Genomic DNA, 18605 nt, shown 5'->3' with positions numbered 1-18605 from the left:
GTGGCTAACTTTCTTCCTGTTTGTCCTACGTAGTGTTTGTGGCAGTCTTTGCATGGAATTTTGTAGATGACGTTGGTTTTGTCCATGGGTTGTACTGGGTTTTTTAAGTTTGTTAGTTTTTGTTTGAGAGTGTTGGTGGGTTTGTGTGCTACTAGGATTCCGAGGGGTCTTAGTAGTCTGGCTGTCATTTCTTAGACTTCTTTGATGTATGGTAAGGTGGTTAGGGTTTCTGGCTGTATTTAGTCTGCTTGTCATGGTTTGTTCCTGAGAAATCTGCGGACTGTATTTTTTGAGTATCCGTTCTTCTTGAATATGTTGTATAGGTTGTTCTCCTCTGTTTTCCGAAGTTCGTTTGTGCTGCAGTGTGTGGTGGCTCGTTGGAATAGTGTTCTGGTACAGCTTCGTTTGTGTGTGTTGGGATGGTTGCTGGTGTAGTTAAGTATTTGGTCAGTGTTTGTCGATTTTCTGTATACGCAGGTTTGTAGTTCTCCGTTGTCCTTTTTTTCGACTGTGATGTCCAGGATTGCGAGTTTGTTGACGGTTTCTTCCTCCTTGGTGAACTTTATGCCTGTGAGGGTGTGGTTGATGATGTTAAATGTCTCTTCTATCTTGTCTCATTTTGTGATGACAAAGGTGTCATCTACGTAGCGGACCCAGATTTTTGGTTTGATGGTTGGTAGGGCTGTTTGTTCGAGTCTTTGCATTACCGCTTCTGATATGAATCCTGATAGCGGAAGTCCCATGGGTGTGCTGTTAGTTTGTTTGTAGATTATGTTGTTGAAGGTGAAGTGGGTGGTGAGGCACAGGTCCACTAGATTCATGATGTTTTCGTTGGTAATGTGATTGATGGTGATTGGGGGGGGTGTAATGGTCTCATCTAAAGGTGTGGTAAGTGTTTCCTTTGCCAGGTCGACGTTGATGGAGGTGAACAGTGCTGTTATGTCGGATGAGATCATTATTTCATCTTCCTCTATTTTGGTGTTTTTGATGATTTTTAGGAATTCCTGAGTGGAGTGGATGGAGTGCTGTGACTCTTCTACTAGGTATTTCAGTTTTTGGCCAGTCTGTAAGTTGGTGTTCCGGATAGTGAGACTATAGGTTTGAGCGGGGCTCCTGGTTTATGGATTTTTGGTAGTCCGTAGAATCGTGGGGTGTTGGTCCCGTCTGGTTGCATTTTCTGGAATTCCATCTTATTTAATTGTCTGGAACTGTGTAATTTTCTTAAGTGATATGTAATTTTGTTTCCTAGTTGTGGGGTCAGGTCTAGCGTCACCTGTTGGTGGGTGTTGGTGTCTGCGAGTAGTGCATTGGCTTTCTCTATGTAGTCCCTTCTGTCCAGGATGACTGTGAGCCGACCTTTGTCTGCAGGTAATATAACGATGTTTTTGTCTTTTTTGAGGTTTTCTTGGGCTTTCTTTTCTTGTGTGTTCAGTTTGTTTCCTTCCCTCTTTCGGCTCAGAGTAGGTGCAACTGTCTGTCTGATCGTTTGTTGTGTTTCTTCCGTGAGTTTGTTGTCCTTCAATGTGGTTTCTAATGCCGCTAGGAAATCCTTCTTGTCAGCGTCTTGGTAATTGAAATTTAGTCCTTTTACTAGTACTGCTTTTTCTGTGTCTGATAGGGTTTGGTCTGATAAGTTCTTTCTCCATGCCCCTGTGTTATCAGTTTTGTCTTTGTTTGTGAGTTTGTCAAGTTTTTTTCTTCAGGTCCCGATTTTTCGTTATCTGTGTTTGTCGTTGTTTAGTGTTTATGGCTCATTCTACCGCGTCTGTCCATTGTTGATTTGTTGCTTGTTTGAATAACGGTTTTTGGCATGCAATTTCCCTGTTGTATTTTCGGGTACAAACAAACCAACAGCAGACCCATGGGATCTCCGCTATCAGGATTCATAGCAGAAACGGTAATGCAAAGACTAGAACAAACAGCCCTACCAACCATCAAACCAAAAATCTGGGTCCGCTACGTAGATGACACCTTTGTCATCACAAAACGAAACAAGATAAGAGACATTTAACATCATCAACAACACCCTCACAGGCATAAAGTTCACCAAGGAGGAAGAAACTGACAACAAACTCGCATTCCTGGACGTCACAGTTGAAAGAAAGGACAACGGAGAACTACAAACCTGCGTATTCAGAAAATCGACAAACACTGACCAAATACTTAACTACACCAGCAACCATCCCAACACACACAAACGAAGCTGTATCAGAACACTACTCCAATGATTACATTAGATTATTAGATTAGATTACATTAGATTACATTACAGTGTGGAAACAGGCCCTTCGGCCCAACAAGTCCACACCGCCCCGCCGAAGCGCAACCCACCCTTACCCCTACATTTACCCCTAACCTAACACTACAGGCAATTTAGCATGGCCAATTCACCTGACCTGCACATCTTTGTGACTGTGGGAGGAAACCGGAGCACCCGGAGGAAACCCCACGCAGACACGGGGAGAATGTGCAAACTCCACACAGTCAGTCGCCTGAGGCGGGAATTGAACCTGGGTCTCTGGTGCTGTGAGGCAGCAGTGCTAACCACTGTGCCACCGTGCCGCCCACTACACTGGGCCACCACACACTGCAGCACAGACGAACTTCGGAAAACAGAGGAGAATCACCTATACAATGTATTCAAGAAGAACGGATACTCAAAAAATACAGTCCGCAGATTTCTCAGGAACAAACCACGACAAGCAGACCAAACACAGCCAGAAACCCTAACCACCTTACCATACATCAAAGAAGTCTCAGAAATGACAGCCAGACTACTAAGACCCCTCGGAATCCTAGTAGCATACAAACCCACCAACACTCTCAAACAAAAACGAACAAACTTAAAAGACCCAGTACAACCCATGGACAAAACCAACGTCGTCTACAAAATTCCATGCAAGGACTGCCACAAACACTACGTAGGACAAACAGGAAGAAAGTTAGCCACCAGGATACACGAACACCAGCTAGCCACAAAAAGACACAACTTTTTCTCCCTCGTAGCCCTATACACGGATGAAAAAAAACACCATTTCGACTGGGACAACACATCTATCCTGGGACAGGCTAAGCAAAGACATGCCAGAGAATTCCTAGAGGCCTGGCACTCCAACCACAATGCCATAAACAAACACATAGATCTAGATACCATCTAACAACCCCTCAGAAAACGAACAGGAAATGCCATCACCACAAACCCCAGGAACCCCATCCAGGACAAACATATAAATAGAAAGCAGGAGACAACAGCTTCGCTTCACTTGGAGGTCACCACTGATGATGTTACCTAGCCAGGTAATGAAACGTCTGGATATCAAACCTACAGCTCAGCAAGCAAACCTACACCCCATAATACAGACTTGATGGTCAAAGGGCCTTTACTGTACTACATGATTCAATGAGGCTTATAATGAAATTTGTTAGAACCTTTTTCTCCAGGTATTGTTCAGATAATATTCATCTTGCAATCATTTTATTCAAAAGTTTAAAACTAGCTTCAACCCGTCTGCCTGGATGTAGTTATGTGGTAAAGCCACTGGGTGTCAGGATAGGATTTGCATTTGGTTCAATGTTGCAATATATTAACTGGATTGTAACGCTACTTTGTAGTAAACCATTTGAGATTTTAAAAAAAATTACAACTCTTTCTTCAATGCAATATGGTTTATCCAGTTTAGGGTGGCAAGGTGGTTAGTGGCTAGTACTGCTGCCTCATAGTGCCAGGGACCTGGGTTCAATATTAACCTCTGGTGACTGCCTGTATGGTGTTCGCACATTATCCCTGTATCTGCATGGTTTCCATCGATGCTCCTGTTTTTTCCCGCAGTCCAAAGATGTGCGAGTTAGGTGGATTGTCCATGCTAAATTGCCCATAGTATTCAGGGATATATGGACTTTATGGGCCGAATGGCCTGTTTCCATACTGTGGATACAATGAAACTACGATTCTGAGTTTTCTTTCTCCTGTAGCCAAATCACCAAGTGTTATTGTAATTTGGGCCATGATGTGACTGCTGAATTGTAGCACCTTTTTCATTAACAAAATTTTGAACCCCTATATCCCAAGCTAAGGTTGTCAAGTTTGGTTGATCCTATTCCTGAGGGTTAGGTCACATGATATTCAACAGCATGACATTTGCTGCAGTCTAAGTCAGGGGTTGAAGTACACATTGGTAAAGACAGAATGAGGGATGAGGTCTTGCATCACGAATTAATTGAGCTAAGCAGTAGATTAAAAAGCAGGACCTCAAAAGATTGTAACCTCTGGATTATCCCTCGTGCCTCATGTTAGCAAGTACAGAAATAGCAGAAAAGAGGCAATGAATGTGTGGTTCAGGAGTTAGAGCATGAGGGATGGTTTTAGATGTCTGGATCATTTCTGGGGAAGGTAGGCCCCGTACAGAGGGATGGTCTGTACCTTTACCAGAATGGGACTAACATCCTTGTGGATGGGTTTGCCTGTGTGGTTGGGAGGAACTTAAACGTGTTTGAGGCAGGGCATTAGGTCAATAAGGACAAAGCATACCTTTATAAAGCAACTAAGGCTGAAGGAGTTCAGTAATGTTGAATTTCAAGGGAGTTGGGCGAGGCTGGATGGCCTGTATATTAATGCTAGGAATATTATAGATAAGACAGATGTGTTAAGGGGAATGGATTGAGATGTGGCATTGCGATGTTGTTGCCATCACAGAAACATGTTTGAAGGAGGAATAGGACTGATAACTCAACATTCCAGGATGTAGGATCCTCGGGTAGGATAGGAGATGCAATATTACTTTTATTAATTAAAGAGTCAGTTTCTGCAGTAAGGAGGAACAATATTTTGGAAGGGTCCTTAGAATCCCTACAGTGTGGAAACAGACCCTTTGGCCCAACAAGTCCACACTGACCCTCCGAAGAGTAACCCACCCAGACCTATTCCCCTACATTTACCCCAGACTAATGCACCTAACCTACACATCCCTGAACACTATGGGCAATTTAGCATGGTCAATTCATCTAAACTGCACATCTTTGGATTGCGGGAGGAAACCGGAGTACCTGGAGGAAACCCATGCAGACATGGGGAGAATGTGCAAACTCCCTACAGACAGTTGGCTAAGGCTGGAATCGAACCCAGATCCCTGGAGCTGTGAGGCAGCAGTGCTAACCACTGAGCCACCGTAATGAGGGTCTTTAAATGAGGTTTTGTGGGTAGAGCTTAGGAATAAAAAGAGAGTAGTAATACTGCAGGGTGTGAATTATAAACCCCCAGACAGTGAGTGGGGAATAGAGGTGCAAATATGCAAACAGTTCACTGAAGTGTGTAAAAATAACAATCCTATTTTGTGCATCTAAACCAAAATTTTCCTGGCTAACATCAGTTCTAAGGAAGGATCTCTGGACCGAAACGTTAACTCTGATTTCTCTTTACAGATGTTGCCAGACCTGCTGAGCTTTTCCAGCAACTTCTGTTTTTGTTTCCAATTTACAGCATCCACCGTTCTTTTGGTTTTGATTTGTATCTTCAACTGCTCTTGGAGACAGGGAAGGAAATTACAAGGACTCTGACCCAATTTTCAATTCCTTTCTGGCCTCAGGAGAGGACAGCTAATATGTTTCCACTTTTCAAGAATGGTGGTGGAGAAAAAAATGGGGAAATGACCGGCTATTAAGTCTCTCTTACAACTAGTATGAAAACTATTGGAGCTAATTCTGAAGGAGAGAATTAATCTCCACTTGGAAAGTCAAGGTTTGATCAAGGCTAGTCAGCATGACTCTGTCAGAGGGAGGTCATGACTAACAAGTTTGATAGAATATTTTGAGGAGAAGATCAGGTGTGTAGATGAAGGTAGTGTAGTTGATGTAGTTTGTATAGATTTCAGCGAAGCCTTTCCTGAGGTCCTTACGTGGAAGACTGATGAAGGTAAAAGCACATGTGATCCAGGGTAGTTTGGGTAGTTGGATCCAAAACTGGCTTAGGATAGGAGATGGTGGAGTGGTGGAAGAAGGTTGTTGTGTGACTGCAGGCTGGTAACCTGTGAGATTTACAAGAATCAGTGCTGCGTTCCTTATTATTCTTTGAGAAGAGAATGTGGAGGAGATGATAAGTAAGTTTGCAGATTACACAAAGATTGACCAGATAGTTTCCAGTGGGAGAAGGTCTTAGTTCACAGGAGGATTTGGACATGTTGGTCAGCGCAGCTCAGTTGTAGATGAAATTTCACTCTGAAAAGTGTGAGGTGATACACTTTGGAAGAAGTATCAAGATAAGGGAATACTCAATGAATGGCAGGACATTAAAAAGCTCAGAGGAATATCCCAACATGTCTTCACAACATCATGGCATCTTGTCCTGCAATTGCAGAAGGTGTAACACATGCCCATTTACTTCCTAACTCCTCAGTATCTAAGGCCCCTAACAGACCTGCTAGGTGAAGTAGCACTTTAACTGCACTTCACTCAATCTAGTCTATTGTATTTTCTGTTCACAATGTGGTCTCTTCTACATTGGGAAATGAAGTGCAGACTGGCTGACCGTTTCACAGAACTCCAATGTTTTGTCTACAAAAAAGACCGAGTTTCCAGTTACTTGCAGCCTCAACACACCAGTGTGTTCTTTGGCCAACATCTGACTAATGCACCATTGGGGGGTGGCATGGTAGCTCAGTGGTTAGCACTGCTGCCTCACAGCGCCAGGGACCCAGGTTCAATTCCAGCCTCAGGTGACTGTCTGTCTGTGTGGAGTTTGCACGTTCTCCCCTGGTCTTCGTGGGTTTCCTTCAGGTGCTCCAGTTTCCTCCCACAGTCCAAAGATGTGCAGGTCAGGTGAATTGGCCATGCTAAATTGCCCATAGTGTTAGGTGCATTAGTCAGACGGAAATGGGTTACTCTTTGGAGGTCGGTGTGGACTTGTTGGGCCAAATGGCCTGTTTTCACACTGTAGGGGATCTATTCTAATCTCTGTCTCGGGCTGGCTGCAGAGCTTCAGTGCAAGCTAGAAGAACAGTGCCTCACTTTCCGCTTGGGAACCATGTAGTCTTCTCAATTCAATATTGAGTTCCATAATTTTGGGGCCTGAGCAACTTTTCCCATGCTTTCCCCATGCTTTCCCCTATCCCCATACACCAAACCTTGTGATATAGGCTGTTACGACAGACTACCCATTGTCAGCCACTAATAGTCCCCATTTGGAGCTAATCATTCCCTCAGATGGACGTATTGACACTCCTTTATGTGTCCAACTGTTTTTCTCTCTCTTTGGGCTCTATGCCCACCTAACGTTTACTCCCCCCCCACCCCCCATACCTCCATCTTCTGTATAAAATCCATACCTTTCTGATGAAGGGTCACTGCTGAGATTTTCCAGCAATTTCTGTTCTTGTTTCAGATTTCTAGCATCTGTGGCTTTTTCTTAGAAGGTTTAGAGGGACTTTGTGAAAATAAGTTTTCACCCAGAGGGTGGTGGGAATCTGAAATGCACTGCTTGGGCAGTAGTTGAGGTAGGAAACCTCAACCTTTAACAGGTGCTTGGATGAGTTACCTGAAATATCACAACATTCAAGGTTGTGGTCCAAATGCTGAGAAATGGGACAACTGTAGATTTGGAGTATTTTTTGTTGGCGTACACTCAATGAGCTAAAGGACCTCTTCTGATCTCTGACACTATGATCACTTTTTTTTGGTGCTTAATTCAGGATAATGGGCAGTCTACACCTCCTGAGACATCAGAGTTTGGTTTGAATGTGTCTACTATTAAAGTTGGAGAAGGACTTCATCCCAGACGGGTAGGTGCTAAAATGCTCATTCTTGGTCCTGTGACTGATAAGAGAAATGTTGATGTTGAAACTTGAGCAAGTTTTCTCAATTTTATTTCACTTTTATTTTATGTACAGGGCCAGATCATTGACTTGCGAGGTATGATTCAAAATGCTGTCAAAGATTCATCAACTGAAATAGCAGTCAACAGCCTACATTACAACCAAGATCCTTCAGTGAGTTTGGTTATGAAGATATGAAAGGTTTTGAGACCAGATTTGATTTTCTTGAAAATGATGCTACTTGAAATCCAAAAATACACCAGTACAGTACAGGAACAGGTCCTACGACCCACCAAGCCTGTGCTCATTTCTAGTCCTTATTTAGACCCACTACTTATTGCCCATGAGTGGTTTCTATCCCTGTTTGCCTCTCATTCATTTGTCTATTAAGAGGCACCTTAAATGTTGTAAACATGCCTACTTCCATCACTTCCACTGATTCCAGGCACCCTCCGTGGGAAAACTTCTCCCTTAAATTTTCCCCTTCTCACCTTGAACCTGTGCAGTCTTGTAGGGCCTTTCTACCAGGGGAAAAAGCCTTTGAGTATCCGCCCTGTGTATGCCTCTCATCATTTTGTAGAGAGCTACTAGGTGGCTCCTCAGCCTCCATCTTTCCAGTGAAAACAATCTGAGTTTATCCTACCTCTCCTCATAACTAAAATCCTCCATACCAGGCAACATTCTGGTAAATCTTCTCCGCACCCTCGCCAAAGCATCCATGTCCTTCTGGTAGTTTGGCAACCACGCTGCATGCAAAATTCCAGTTTTGTACAGCTGTAAGATAACTTGCCAACTTTTATATTCAGTGCCCCAGCCGATAAAGACAAGCGAGCTATCTGCCAGCTTGACCTTATCCACCTGTGTTGCCACTTTCAGGGGTCTGTGGGACTATACGTCCAGATCCCTCAGTATGTCAGTGCTCCTAAGGGCTCTGCCATTCATTAAATAATTTGCACCTCAATTTGATTTTCTGAAATGCATCACCTCACATTTGTCCAGATTAACCTTTTATGTGTCATTTCTCTGCCCATATCTGCAATCTATCTATATGATGCTGTATCCTTTGACAATCTTCCTCACCAATTCTAATTTTGGTGTCATCTGCAAACTTGCTAATCAGACAATCTACATTTCTTTCAGATCATATAAAACAAACAGAAGTCCCAACACTGATCTCTGCGGAATACCTCTAGTTCCTGATCTCCATTCCGAAAAGCATCCATCCACCACAATTCTCAGTATTCTATGACCAGACCAGTTCTGGATCTATCTAAACAGCTCACCCCAAATCTCATGAGACTCTGTTTTTGTATCAGTCTGCTATGAAGTACCTTATCCACTGCCCTTTCCTCATCAATCTTTGTCACTTCACGAAAACTCAATCAAATTGGTGAGACATGACCTTGCCTGCACAAACCCATGCTGCCAATCAAGAACCTATCTACCTCTGCCTTAATTACACTCAATAACTTGGCCTCTACAGCCTTCTGTGACAATGAGTTCCACATACTAATCATCCTTTGGCTGAAGGGATTCCTCCTCATTTCCGTTCCAAAGGGTTGTCCCATCACTCTGAGCTTGCACTCAGGTCCTTGTCATCCCCAATCTACATTCCCCAGTCCCTGCCTAATATCGTCATAGGTGGCCTTCCCAAAATTTAGTACTTTTACCTGAGGACTAATCTTTTATCTATCTATTTATAAAATTATGACCTCTGTTCTCAAAATGCTCCCCCATTTGAAACTTCAATCACTGGTTGGGCTGATTCCTCAACACTAGGTCTAGTATGCCCCCCTCCCTAGTTAGATTAGATTAGATTCCCTACAGTATGGAAACAGACCCTTTGGCCCAACAAGTCCATACCGACCCTCTGAAGAGTAACCCACCAAGCACCATTCTCCTACCCTATATTTAGAGATAAAAAATCCATTTACCCTTGACTAATGAACCTAACACTATGGGCAATTTAGCATAGCTAGTTCACCTGACCTGCACATCTTTGGATTGTGGGAGGAGACCAGAGCACCCACGCAGACACAGGGAGAATGTGCAAACTCCACACAGACACTCACCCAAGGCGGGAATCAAACCCGGGTCCTTGGTGCTGTGAGGCAGCAGTGCTAACCACTGAGCCACCGTGCCACTCCCTATTGCTTCACAAAACCCTGCTGGATGCACCTAACAAACACCCTCCAGCAGAAATAGCAGCACAGTGGTATACATTTGGGAGGGAGTTGCCCTGGGTGTGCTTGCACTGATTGCGGACCCAATGAAGTCTCATAGCTTCAAGTTAAACATGAGCAAGGAAATTTCTTGCTGATTACCACGTACTGCCTTCCCTCCACTGATGAATTGGTATTCTTCCATGTCAAACAACATTTAGCAAACACTATACACCAAAAGTAGCTCAGCAGCAGTACTACTGATTGAGCTGGTCACGTCCAAAAGGACATAGCTGCTAGACTGGGTCTGCAGCAGGTGGTGAGGGAATCAACAAGAGGGAAAAACGTACTTGACCTCATCCTTACCAACATGCCAAATGTGGATGCCTCTGTCCATGACAGTATCAGTAAAAGTGACCGTTGTGCAGTCCTTGTGGACACAAAGGCTTGCTTTCACATTGAGAATACTGGCCATTGTGTGTCTGGCACTATCACTACACTAATTGGGACAGAGTTAGAACAAACCTAGAAACTTAAGATTGGGCAGCCATGAGGCGCTTGTGGGCCATCAACAACAGCAGAATTGTAGTCCAGAGTGTGGAGCTGGAAAAGCACAGCAGATCAGACAGCATCCAAGGAGCAGGAGAATTGAAGTTTTAGGCATAAGCCCATCATCAGGAATGAGGCTTGTGAGCCGGGGTCTGAGAGATAAATGGGGTAGGGGGGTGGGGCTTGGGGGAAGGTAGCTGAGAGTGCGATACCTCTACTGAGGTGATTATCGCAGTGAGGTGGTTACCCCCCGCTTCATCTACCTACCACACTGTCAGTTACTGTCCCCGCCCCCCCAGCCCCACCCCTTTCTAATTTATCTCTCAGCCCCCAGCTCACAAGCCTCATTCCTGATGAAGGGCTTATGCCTGAAACATTGATTATCCTGCTCCTTGGAAGCTGCCTGACCTGCTGTGCTTTTCCAGCACCACACTCTCTACTCTGATCTCCACTATCTGCAGTCTTTACTTTCTCCTAGTAGCAGAATTGTACTCCAGCACAATCTGTAACCTTGTGGCCTGGTATATCTCCACTCAATCATTACCACCACCCCTTATTCTTTGGAGAGTGCAGGCGGTCATGCTAGGAGAAGTACCGGATATACCGAAAAATGAGGTGTCAACCTGATGAAGCTCCCAAACAGGACTACTTGCATGCCAAACATTATATGCAGCAAGTGACAGATAGAGCTAAGTGATTCCCACAACCAACAGATCAGATCTAAGCTCAGCAGTCATACCACATCCGATCGTGAATGGTGATGGACAATGAAATAACTCACTGGAGGAGGAGGTTCCACAAATATCCCCATCCTCAATGATGGAAGATCCCTGCACATCAGTGCAAAATATATGGTTGAAACATTCCCAGCAATATTCAGTCATGTGTATTGAGTGGATGATCCATCTTGGCTTTCTGCAGTGGCTCCAGCATTACAGATAGCAGTCTTCAGCCACTTTGATTCACTCCACATGATATGGTTGGAGACACTGAAAAGCTATGAGGTCTGACAATATTCTGCCAAGAACACTGAAGACTTGTGCTCCAGAACTTGCCACCCCTCTAGCCAAGCTCTTCCAGTACAGATACAACTGTGTTCTGTTTGATGTTTTAAAACATTGCCCAAGTATGTCCTGAACATAAAAAGCAGGACAAATCCAACCTGGCCAATTACTGCCCCATCAGTCTACTCTTGATCATCAATATACGATGGAAGATATCCTCAACAGTGCTAACAAGCAGTAACTGCTCAGCAATAACCTGCTCAGTGAAGACCTGTCTAGGTTCTGCCAGGACCATTCTGCTCCTGACCTCATTAAAGCCTTTGATCAAATGTGAACAAAGGAGCTGAATTCAAGAAGTGAGAGTGACATTCCTTGACATCAAGACTGCATTTGACTGAGTGTGGTATCAAGGAGCCCTAGCAAAACTGGAATCACTTGTATTGGAGGCCAACTCTCTGCTGGTTGGTGTCATACCTGGCACATAGGAAGATGGTGATAGTTATTGGGGTTAGTCATCTTGGCTCCAACACATCTCTGCAGGAATTCCTCAGGGTCGTGGCCTCAGCCCAACCATCTTCAACTGCTTTATCAATGACCTTCCCTCCATCAATGACCTTCCCTCCACAGAAGTGGGGATGTTTGCTGATGATACAATGTTCAGTACCATTTAAGATTGTGATACTGAAGCAATCGATGTTAAAATGCAACAAGATCTGGACAACATTCAGACTTGGGCTGACAAGTGGTTGTAATATTCGTGCCGTACAAATGTTATGACCATCACCATTAAGAGACAATCTAAACACTGCCCCTTGACCATCAATCATCTTACTATCACTGAATATCAAACTATCAACATCCTGGAGTTACCATGGACCCAGAGCTTCCCACATAAACACAGTGGTTGCAAGAGAGGGTCAGAGGCTAGAAATACTGTGACAAGTAGCTCACTTCCTGACTCCCCAGAGCCTTTCTATCATCTACAAGGCACAGGTCAGGAATGTAATTGAATACTTCCTTCTTGCCAAGATGAATGCAGCTCCAACACCAGTCAAGAAGCTTGACACTATCCAAGACAAAGTAACCGCTTGATTGGCGCCACATTCACAAACATCCACTCCCTCCTCCAAGACACTCAGTACACACTGCTGCTAATCTATAAGATCCACTGCAAAAATTCACCGATGAATGTTTGACAGCACCTGCCAACTCCATGACCACTTCCATCGAGAAGAATAAGGGCAGTAGATACATGGGAATGCAACCACCCACAAGTTACCTTTCAAGCCACTCAACATTTTGACTTGTATATATTGCTGTTCCTTCACTGCTGCTGGATCAAAATCCTGGAATTCCCTACCTAACAGCATTTTGGGTCAACCCACAGCAGATAGATTGCAGTGGTTCAAGAAGGCAGCTCACCACCAGCTTCTCAAGGGCAACTTGGGATGGGCAATAAATGCTATTCAGCCAGCGACACCCAACCCCGACAAATGAATGAAAAAAAGAGTAATCTCTCCCTGTCTGTTCTTCCGCTTAGCCTTACTGGCCTTAGTCTCTAATTCCTCCTTGGTCATTTTTCTTGCCGACCTACTGCTCTTGTTTCTATCATTAGTGCCAAATCACTTCTGTACCATTTTTACCTGTTGCATAGTTTTTATGTTTTTGTGTTCGTCATTGAAAATATGATAAGTGATTCTATTCTTGGTGTTATTTTAACTGAGAGTTACCTGAACCCTTTCATTTGTTTGGTAACAGGATTGACTGCATTCCGTATTTTAAAGTAGACAAACAGGAGGTCAGGAGAAGACAGCAAACCAGGCAGCATCAGGAGGTGGAGAAGTCAACATTTTGGGTTGAAACCCTTCATCAGAACTTGAGAGAAAAAGAGAGTTCAAAAATTAATAGAGGGAGAGGGTTGGGGCTGGGGGAAAGGTAGGTGGGATAGTAATAGGTGGATGCGGGTAGAGGGTTATTGTCTTAGTCAAGATTAGAGTGGTGCTGGAAAAGCACAGCAGGTCAGGCAGCCCAGGGTTCCTACCTGAAATGTCGATTTTCCTGATCCTCAGATGCTGCCTGACCTGTGCTTTTCCAGCACCACTCTAATCTTGACTCTGATCTCTGACAGCATTCTGCAGATCTCACTTTCGCCTGGTTATTGTCTTAGGTCAGTGGAAAGGGTGGAGCAGATTGGTGGGAAAGAAGATGGTCAGGTCAAGGAGCCAGGGAGGAGAGTAATGTTGAGGGTGGGGAGATAGTGAGACAGGAGGTGAAATGGAAGGAGGAGGCGGGGCTGGAAAGGGAGCCAGGGGATAGGTGAAAGGTTATTTGAAATTGGAGAACTCCTGATGTCGCCTGGCTGCTGTGTTATTCCAGCCTTCTCTTTGTCTACTTTGGATTCCAGCATCTGCAGGGTTTTTTTCTCTCTATATTTTAAAGGCCAGTTCAGAGATTTTCAGTATTTGTCAATGAAATGTTAGAAATCTAACAACGTGATCCAGACATGTAGCCTGATGGATGTTGCATTCCATCAAGAGATATGTTGATAGGTATACATGTTCAAAGTCATCTACCATGTACTGGTGTACTAACGTGCTTGAAATTTTTTGTTGGTAGGAACGCCTGATAAAACCTCTGGGTGCCTTCATCGGAATGAATGGTGAATTGAGAGACCTTGCTGTTGTTGTCAGTAAGGTAAGTTGTAGAGAAATTTAATTTCTAAACCTGAATCACCTATAGTCGAACAGCCTCTCAATAGCTTCAGCAAAAGAATGTAAAGGATTGTGAGAAAACAGTCTTTCAACTTGTAGCTTTGGTTTTGCCTTATAGGCAGGTATTTGTAGTGCGTTTCAGCCTAAGTAATTATGAACTATGAGCACAAATGTAAGATGGAACTTAGAAATTTTTTTTAAAATTTGCAAACATGAAATTGAAGTAGAACTAGTAAAAATGGACAACAAGTCAATCTGGTGAAGGATCTTGCACAAAATGCAAATCATATTTTTGTTGTTTGGCATTGCTATCATGTTTTTGTTCTTTAGCTGCTATTTAAATATTTATGCAATTGTAATCTTGAGAAGGAGCAGCGCTCCGAAAGCTAGTGCTTCCAAATAAACCTATTGGACTATAACCTGATGTTGTGTGATTTTTAACGAAATCTTAAAAGAAATTTAAAGTAATAATTCCAAATTCTAGATATTTTAAAAGTTTAAATTGATTTTATCTACTTAAGGATATTTATCTACATAATCCAAATGTGAGATGGGATGACATAATTGGGCTGGAGCCAGCCAAACGACTTGTCAAAGAAGCTGTTGTCTATCCTATTAAGGCAAGTTATTTTTAATTTAAAATAATGTTCTGTGTTTTCCTGATTATACATATGATGCTTAATCTTGTACGTCTTTACCTCTAGTATCCTCAGTTGTTTACTGGGATTTTGTCCCCATGGAAAGGACTGTTACTTTATGGACCACCAGGTAAGGATTTTTTATTTTGGAATTAAAAACAAAAACATGTGGAAATACTGAACAGGTCAGGTTGATTTGTGCAGAGACAACCAAAGTTAAAGCCTGATGGCCTCTTGTGAGAACTCAAAAGGAATTTTTTGAGAATTAGCACAGACAGAAATTGTTTAATAATAAAATAAATAATGATCTTGCTTTTGGATCAGGAAATCATAAACTACAATGTATTTTAAGGGGCAAAACTAATATTATCAAATAACGGCAGCAAAAACAACTTATACAGTGCTTTTACCATCATAGATCACTATATGACCACTTCTGCACACTTTTCAGAAGCAGATACTGGATAGGAATCCTGGCTGATATTCATTCTCAAGGGTACTGAGTTAACTCTGGTATTCCTTTAAGAAGCTCTGAACAGGTCATAGCCAGGATCCTCATGGTCTTCATTTCTGATATGATATTGGGAGGAAAGATTGCTCACCAAAGTGAACTAGTGTAGCAGAAGTGACAGGTTCATGTACGAAGAATAGAATGAGGGCCAGATGTTGGAAGCTGCAATTATTAATAGAACTTAAGTCCAGTATGACTGATTGCATACAGTGGCTTTTGGCTTTCGAAAGAGTTCAAGTAAGTTGCTGGACAAACCAAAGTCCTGTTTGTCATTCTTTCTGGAGGAGAGTTGTTCAGTTACGTGTTCAGGGCAACATTACAATTTTTTTCTCACTCAGGGTGGGGATTAGTTGGTCGAGGTGTCCTGTGTGTATGTGTGTGTGGCAAATGAGCACATTTCAGAAAGAACAAGTTGGCCAGAACAGTGAAATTCAAATGAAAAATAGGGGTTGCCTTTCATTGTAATTTCCTCCTCTCTGTCTGCTTTTGTAAATAGTACTTATGGAGATGGTCCAGCTGAATCTCAATCTTGCAGTCTCTCCTCCCATTGTCAAAATCCTCACAGTGATGCTCTCCCACTCCCTGCCAATAGTCTGTCAGATATTCACACCATCCCTGACCGACAGAAATCCTGCTATTCATTAATGAGCCAATGAGAAATAAATGCTTTGAGGGGACCAGCTTCTGATTGGGGTACAGCCCCTTTCAAAATCTTATTGTTGCGTTTGGCTGCATTTTGAACAACAGATTGGCGGACCAGCTAGAACCCCTTTTCTGGCCATATTGTGGTTGCTGTTGTTGGGCTGCTATTAGACATGCCTCTTAAAGATGCTAAATAGCATGGAAAGGATTTAGTAACAGAACGTAAAGCTATTGAAGGCTGTTGTCAAGTCTTATTCCTTTTAGGCTTTCTCCCTATATATCTTTAAAGAAGTACATGCTATAATGATCATTTCATCTCTTAAGGAAGGATAAAAAACATTATAAATGTTCTGTTAGTTATGCATGCTTTAAAAGAAACTGACATACACTCCAGTGTGGTTAGAGTGCAAATGGGACCCATTGCTTATATACAGGTATATATGAGGCTCATTCATCACTTGATTGTCAAATTAAGTGACTGTCCTGTTGTAACTGGAGCATATCAGCAATGTTGCAGCTGCATTGGTCTCACATGGAATAAATGCTGAAAAGGAGGCAATACTATTACATAAAGAAAATTCTAGGGACTCCTAACCCTTGCTGCTCATGATGCAGACTTTCATTCTATCTGAACTGAATTCAAATTCTGACTCAATCTATTCCACCAACCTGTCCCCAAATTGTTCTTAAAAATAAACATAAGGAGCTGCAGTAGATTGTTTGGTCCTACAAGTCTATTTAATTATTCAGTAAGATCATAACCAATTTTCTTCCCCATAGTTTTCCCATAAACTATAATTCCCTTATTATCCCAGACTGTTCCCTCTGTTCTGGTATATTCAGTGACTGAAACACCCACATCTTTCTCCGATAGCAAATTCCCAAAATTCAGAATCTTTTGAAGAAATTTCTCCTTATCTCATTTGTCAATAGCTGACTCTGTCTGAGACAGCAACCCTGTGTTTAACATTCCCAGCCTGGAAGAATATTTTTGCAACAACAAGCCCTTCAAGAATATTCTATATTTCATTACATGACCTCGCATTCTTCCAAACTTTCGGCCCAGTCCACTTAATTGTTGTCAAAGAACAATCCTCTTGGATTGGGTGCCAGTGGTGATGGAGGTCACTGAGCAAGGAAACAGAGCAATTCTGAGCCCTCCACCAGCAATTGGCAACAGCAAGGGAGAGCTGCTAGAGCAGTTGAACAGGCTGTCACTGGGAAAGAGTGTTTGGTGAAGAGAGGGTAGAAAGGAAGGGAGACCGAAGAACTTTTCAGCCCAATACAACTCACATGGTAATTCCATGTACATAGGATAAGCAAGGAACTATTTACTCTATGTTTCCCTTCCTGTTTGTAATGACCTAATAGCAGTTGAATAAAGAAATACTGATTTATGATCCTTTTGGCTGTCCATGTGTTCAGATCTCACATTAATTCATCGTAAATGGCTGACTTTATTCTGAGACTGCAAGCCTATATTCTAGATACCTAGCTATGGGAATGTTTTTCAGCAATAAGCCTCTTAAGATTATTCTATATTTAATTAGATCATCTCTAATTCTTCAAAACTCTGAACCTAGTCCACTCAATTTATCCTCAAAGGAAAATCATCCTATTATATGAACAAGAGTGTGGTGCTGGAAAAGTACAGCCGGTCAGGCAGCATCTGAAGAGCAGGAGAATCGATGTTTCGAGCATATGCTGTTCATCAGGCATGAGGCGCTTGGAATGATGAAGAGCTTATGCTGGAAATGTTGATTCTCCTGCTCCTCGGATGCTGTCTGACTGGCTGTGCTTTTCCAGCACAACACTCCAGATTCTGATTTCAAGCCGCTGCAGTCCTCACTTTCTCCTTATTATAGGAACAAATTCTAGGAAAATCTACAAGCCATACTATCGTTGTCGTGTTCTCCTACAGAGAAAAGCGTGGAAATGAAGAACCAATTGACTGGCCTTTTAATATAACTGTTCTATGATTCTATGTTCTTCCTTGGGTATGTACACATTCCTTCAAGAGTGGCCTCACAATTCCCTATTTATAACTGTAGTAAGACATTTTTACTTTTTTATTTCAGTTTCTTTGTTTTTAAAAAAAAGTCAGCACACCGTTTACCTTTCTAGCTGCTTTCTGCAGATGACTTAACTTTCTGCAATTCTTGTACAAGATACCAAAGTCTCTTTAAATACAAACATGTCCGAATCTTATGTATAGGAAAAAATATTCTGCTTTCTTACTTCTCCTGCTAAAGTAAATAATTTCAAACTTCGCCACAATGCTTGCCATATTTTTGCCCATTGTCTATAATATTTTTGTGGCCTCTTCACCATTTACACGCCCACCTAACTTCACTGTACTTGGATATGGCACATTTAGTCTCCTCATCTAAGTCATTAACAGCTGAATCTTAAATCCTTGCAGTATCCTGCTGGTGTAAATATGTCCTATTTTCATCTACTGACTTCTCTGTCCACTAATTAATCCTCAGTCCATTCTAATATATTGCCCTATTCACATGGATACCAATTCTAAATTCTAAGCTAACAGTGGAGCAGTATTCTTGTGTAGCAATGCTGCCTGAGTGG

At 42.6% G+C, this 18605-nt stretch overlaps 1 protein-coding gene across 7 annotated transcripts in view; it reads left to right on the top strand.

Annotated features, from left to right (window-relative positions):
• The window catches only part of katnal2 (katanin p60 subunit A-like 2), a 206408-nt gene that overhangs the window by 159997 nt on the left and 27806 nt on the right, over window positions 1–18605 (top strand). For all 7 annotated transcript variants that reach the window (XM_087990910.1, XM_087990907.1, XM_087990905.1 and 4 more), the window contains 5 exons: window positions 7680–7769; window positions 7878–7976; window positions 14134–14211; window positions 14750–14848; window positions 14933–14996. In XM_087990910.1, coding sequence (XP_087847036.1) covers window positions 7680–7769; window positions 7878–7976; window positions 14134–14211; window positions 14750–14848; window positions 14933–14996 — 430 coding nt within the window. The remainder of the gene's footprint in view (window positions 1–7679; window positions 7770–7877; window positions 7977–14133; window positions 14212–14749; window positions 14849–14932; window positions 14997–18605) is intronic.

The sequence above is a fragment of the Chiloscyllium plagiosum genome, unplaced genomic scaffold (assembly GCF_037043375.1).
Source record: "Chiloscyllium plagiosum isolate Xiang-an unplaced genomic scaffold, Cpla_swu_hap1 HiC_scaffold_1, whole genome shotgun sequence".
Classification (NCBI taxonomy): domain Eukaryota; kingdom Metazoa; phylum Chordata; class Chondrichthyes; order Orectolobiformes; family Hemiscylliidae; genus Chiloscyllium; species Chiloscyllium plagiosum.
The sequence above is the reverse complement of the archived record's forward strand: the minus strand, read 5'-3'. Positions and strand labels throughout refer to the sequence as shown.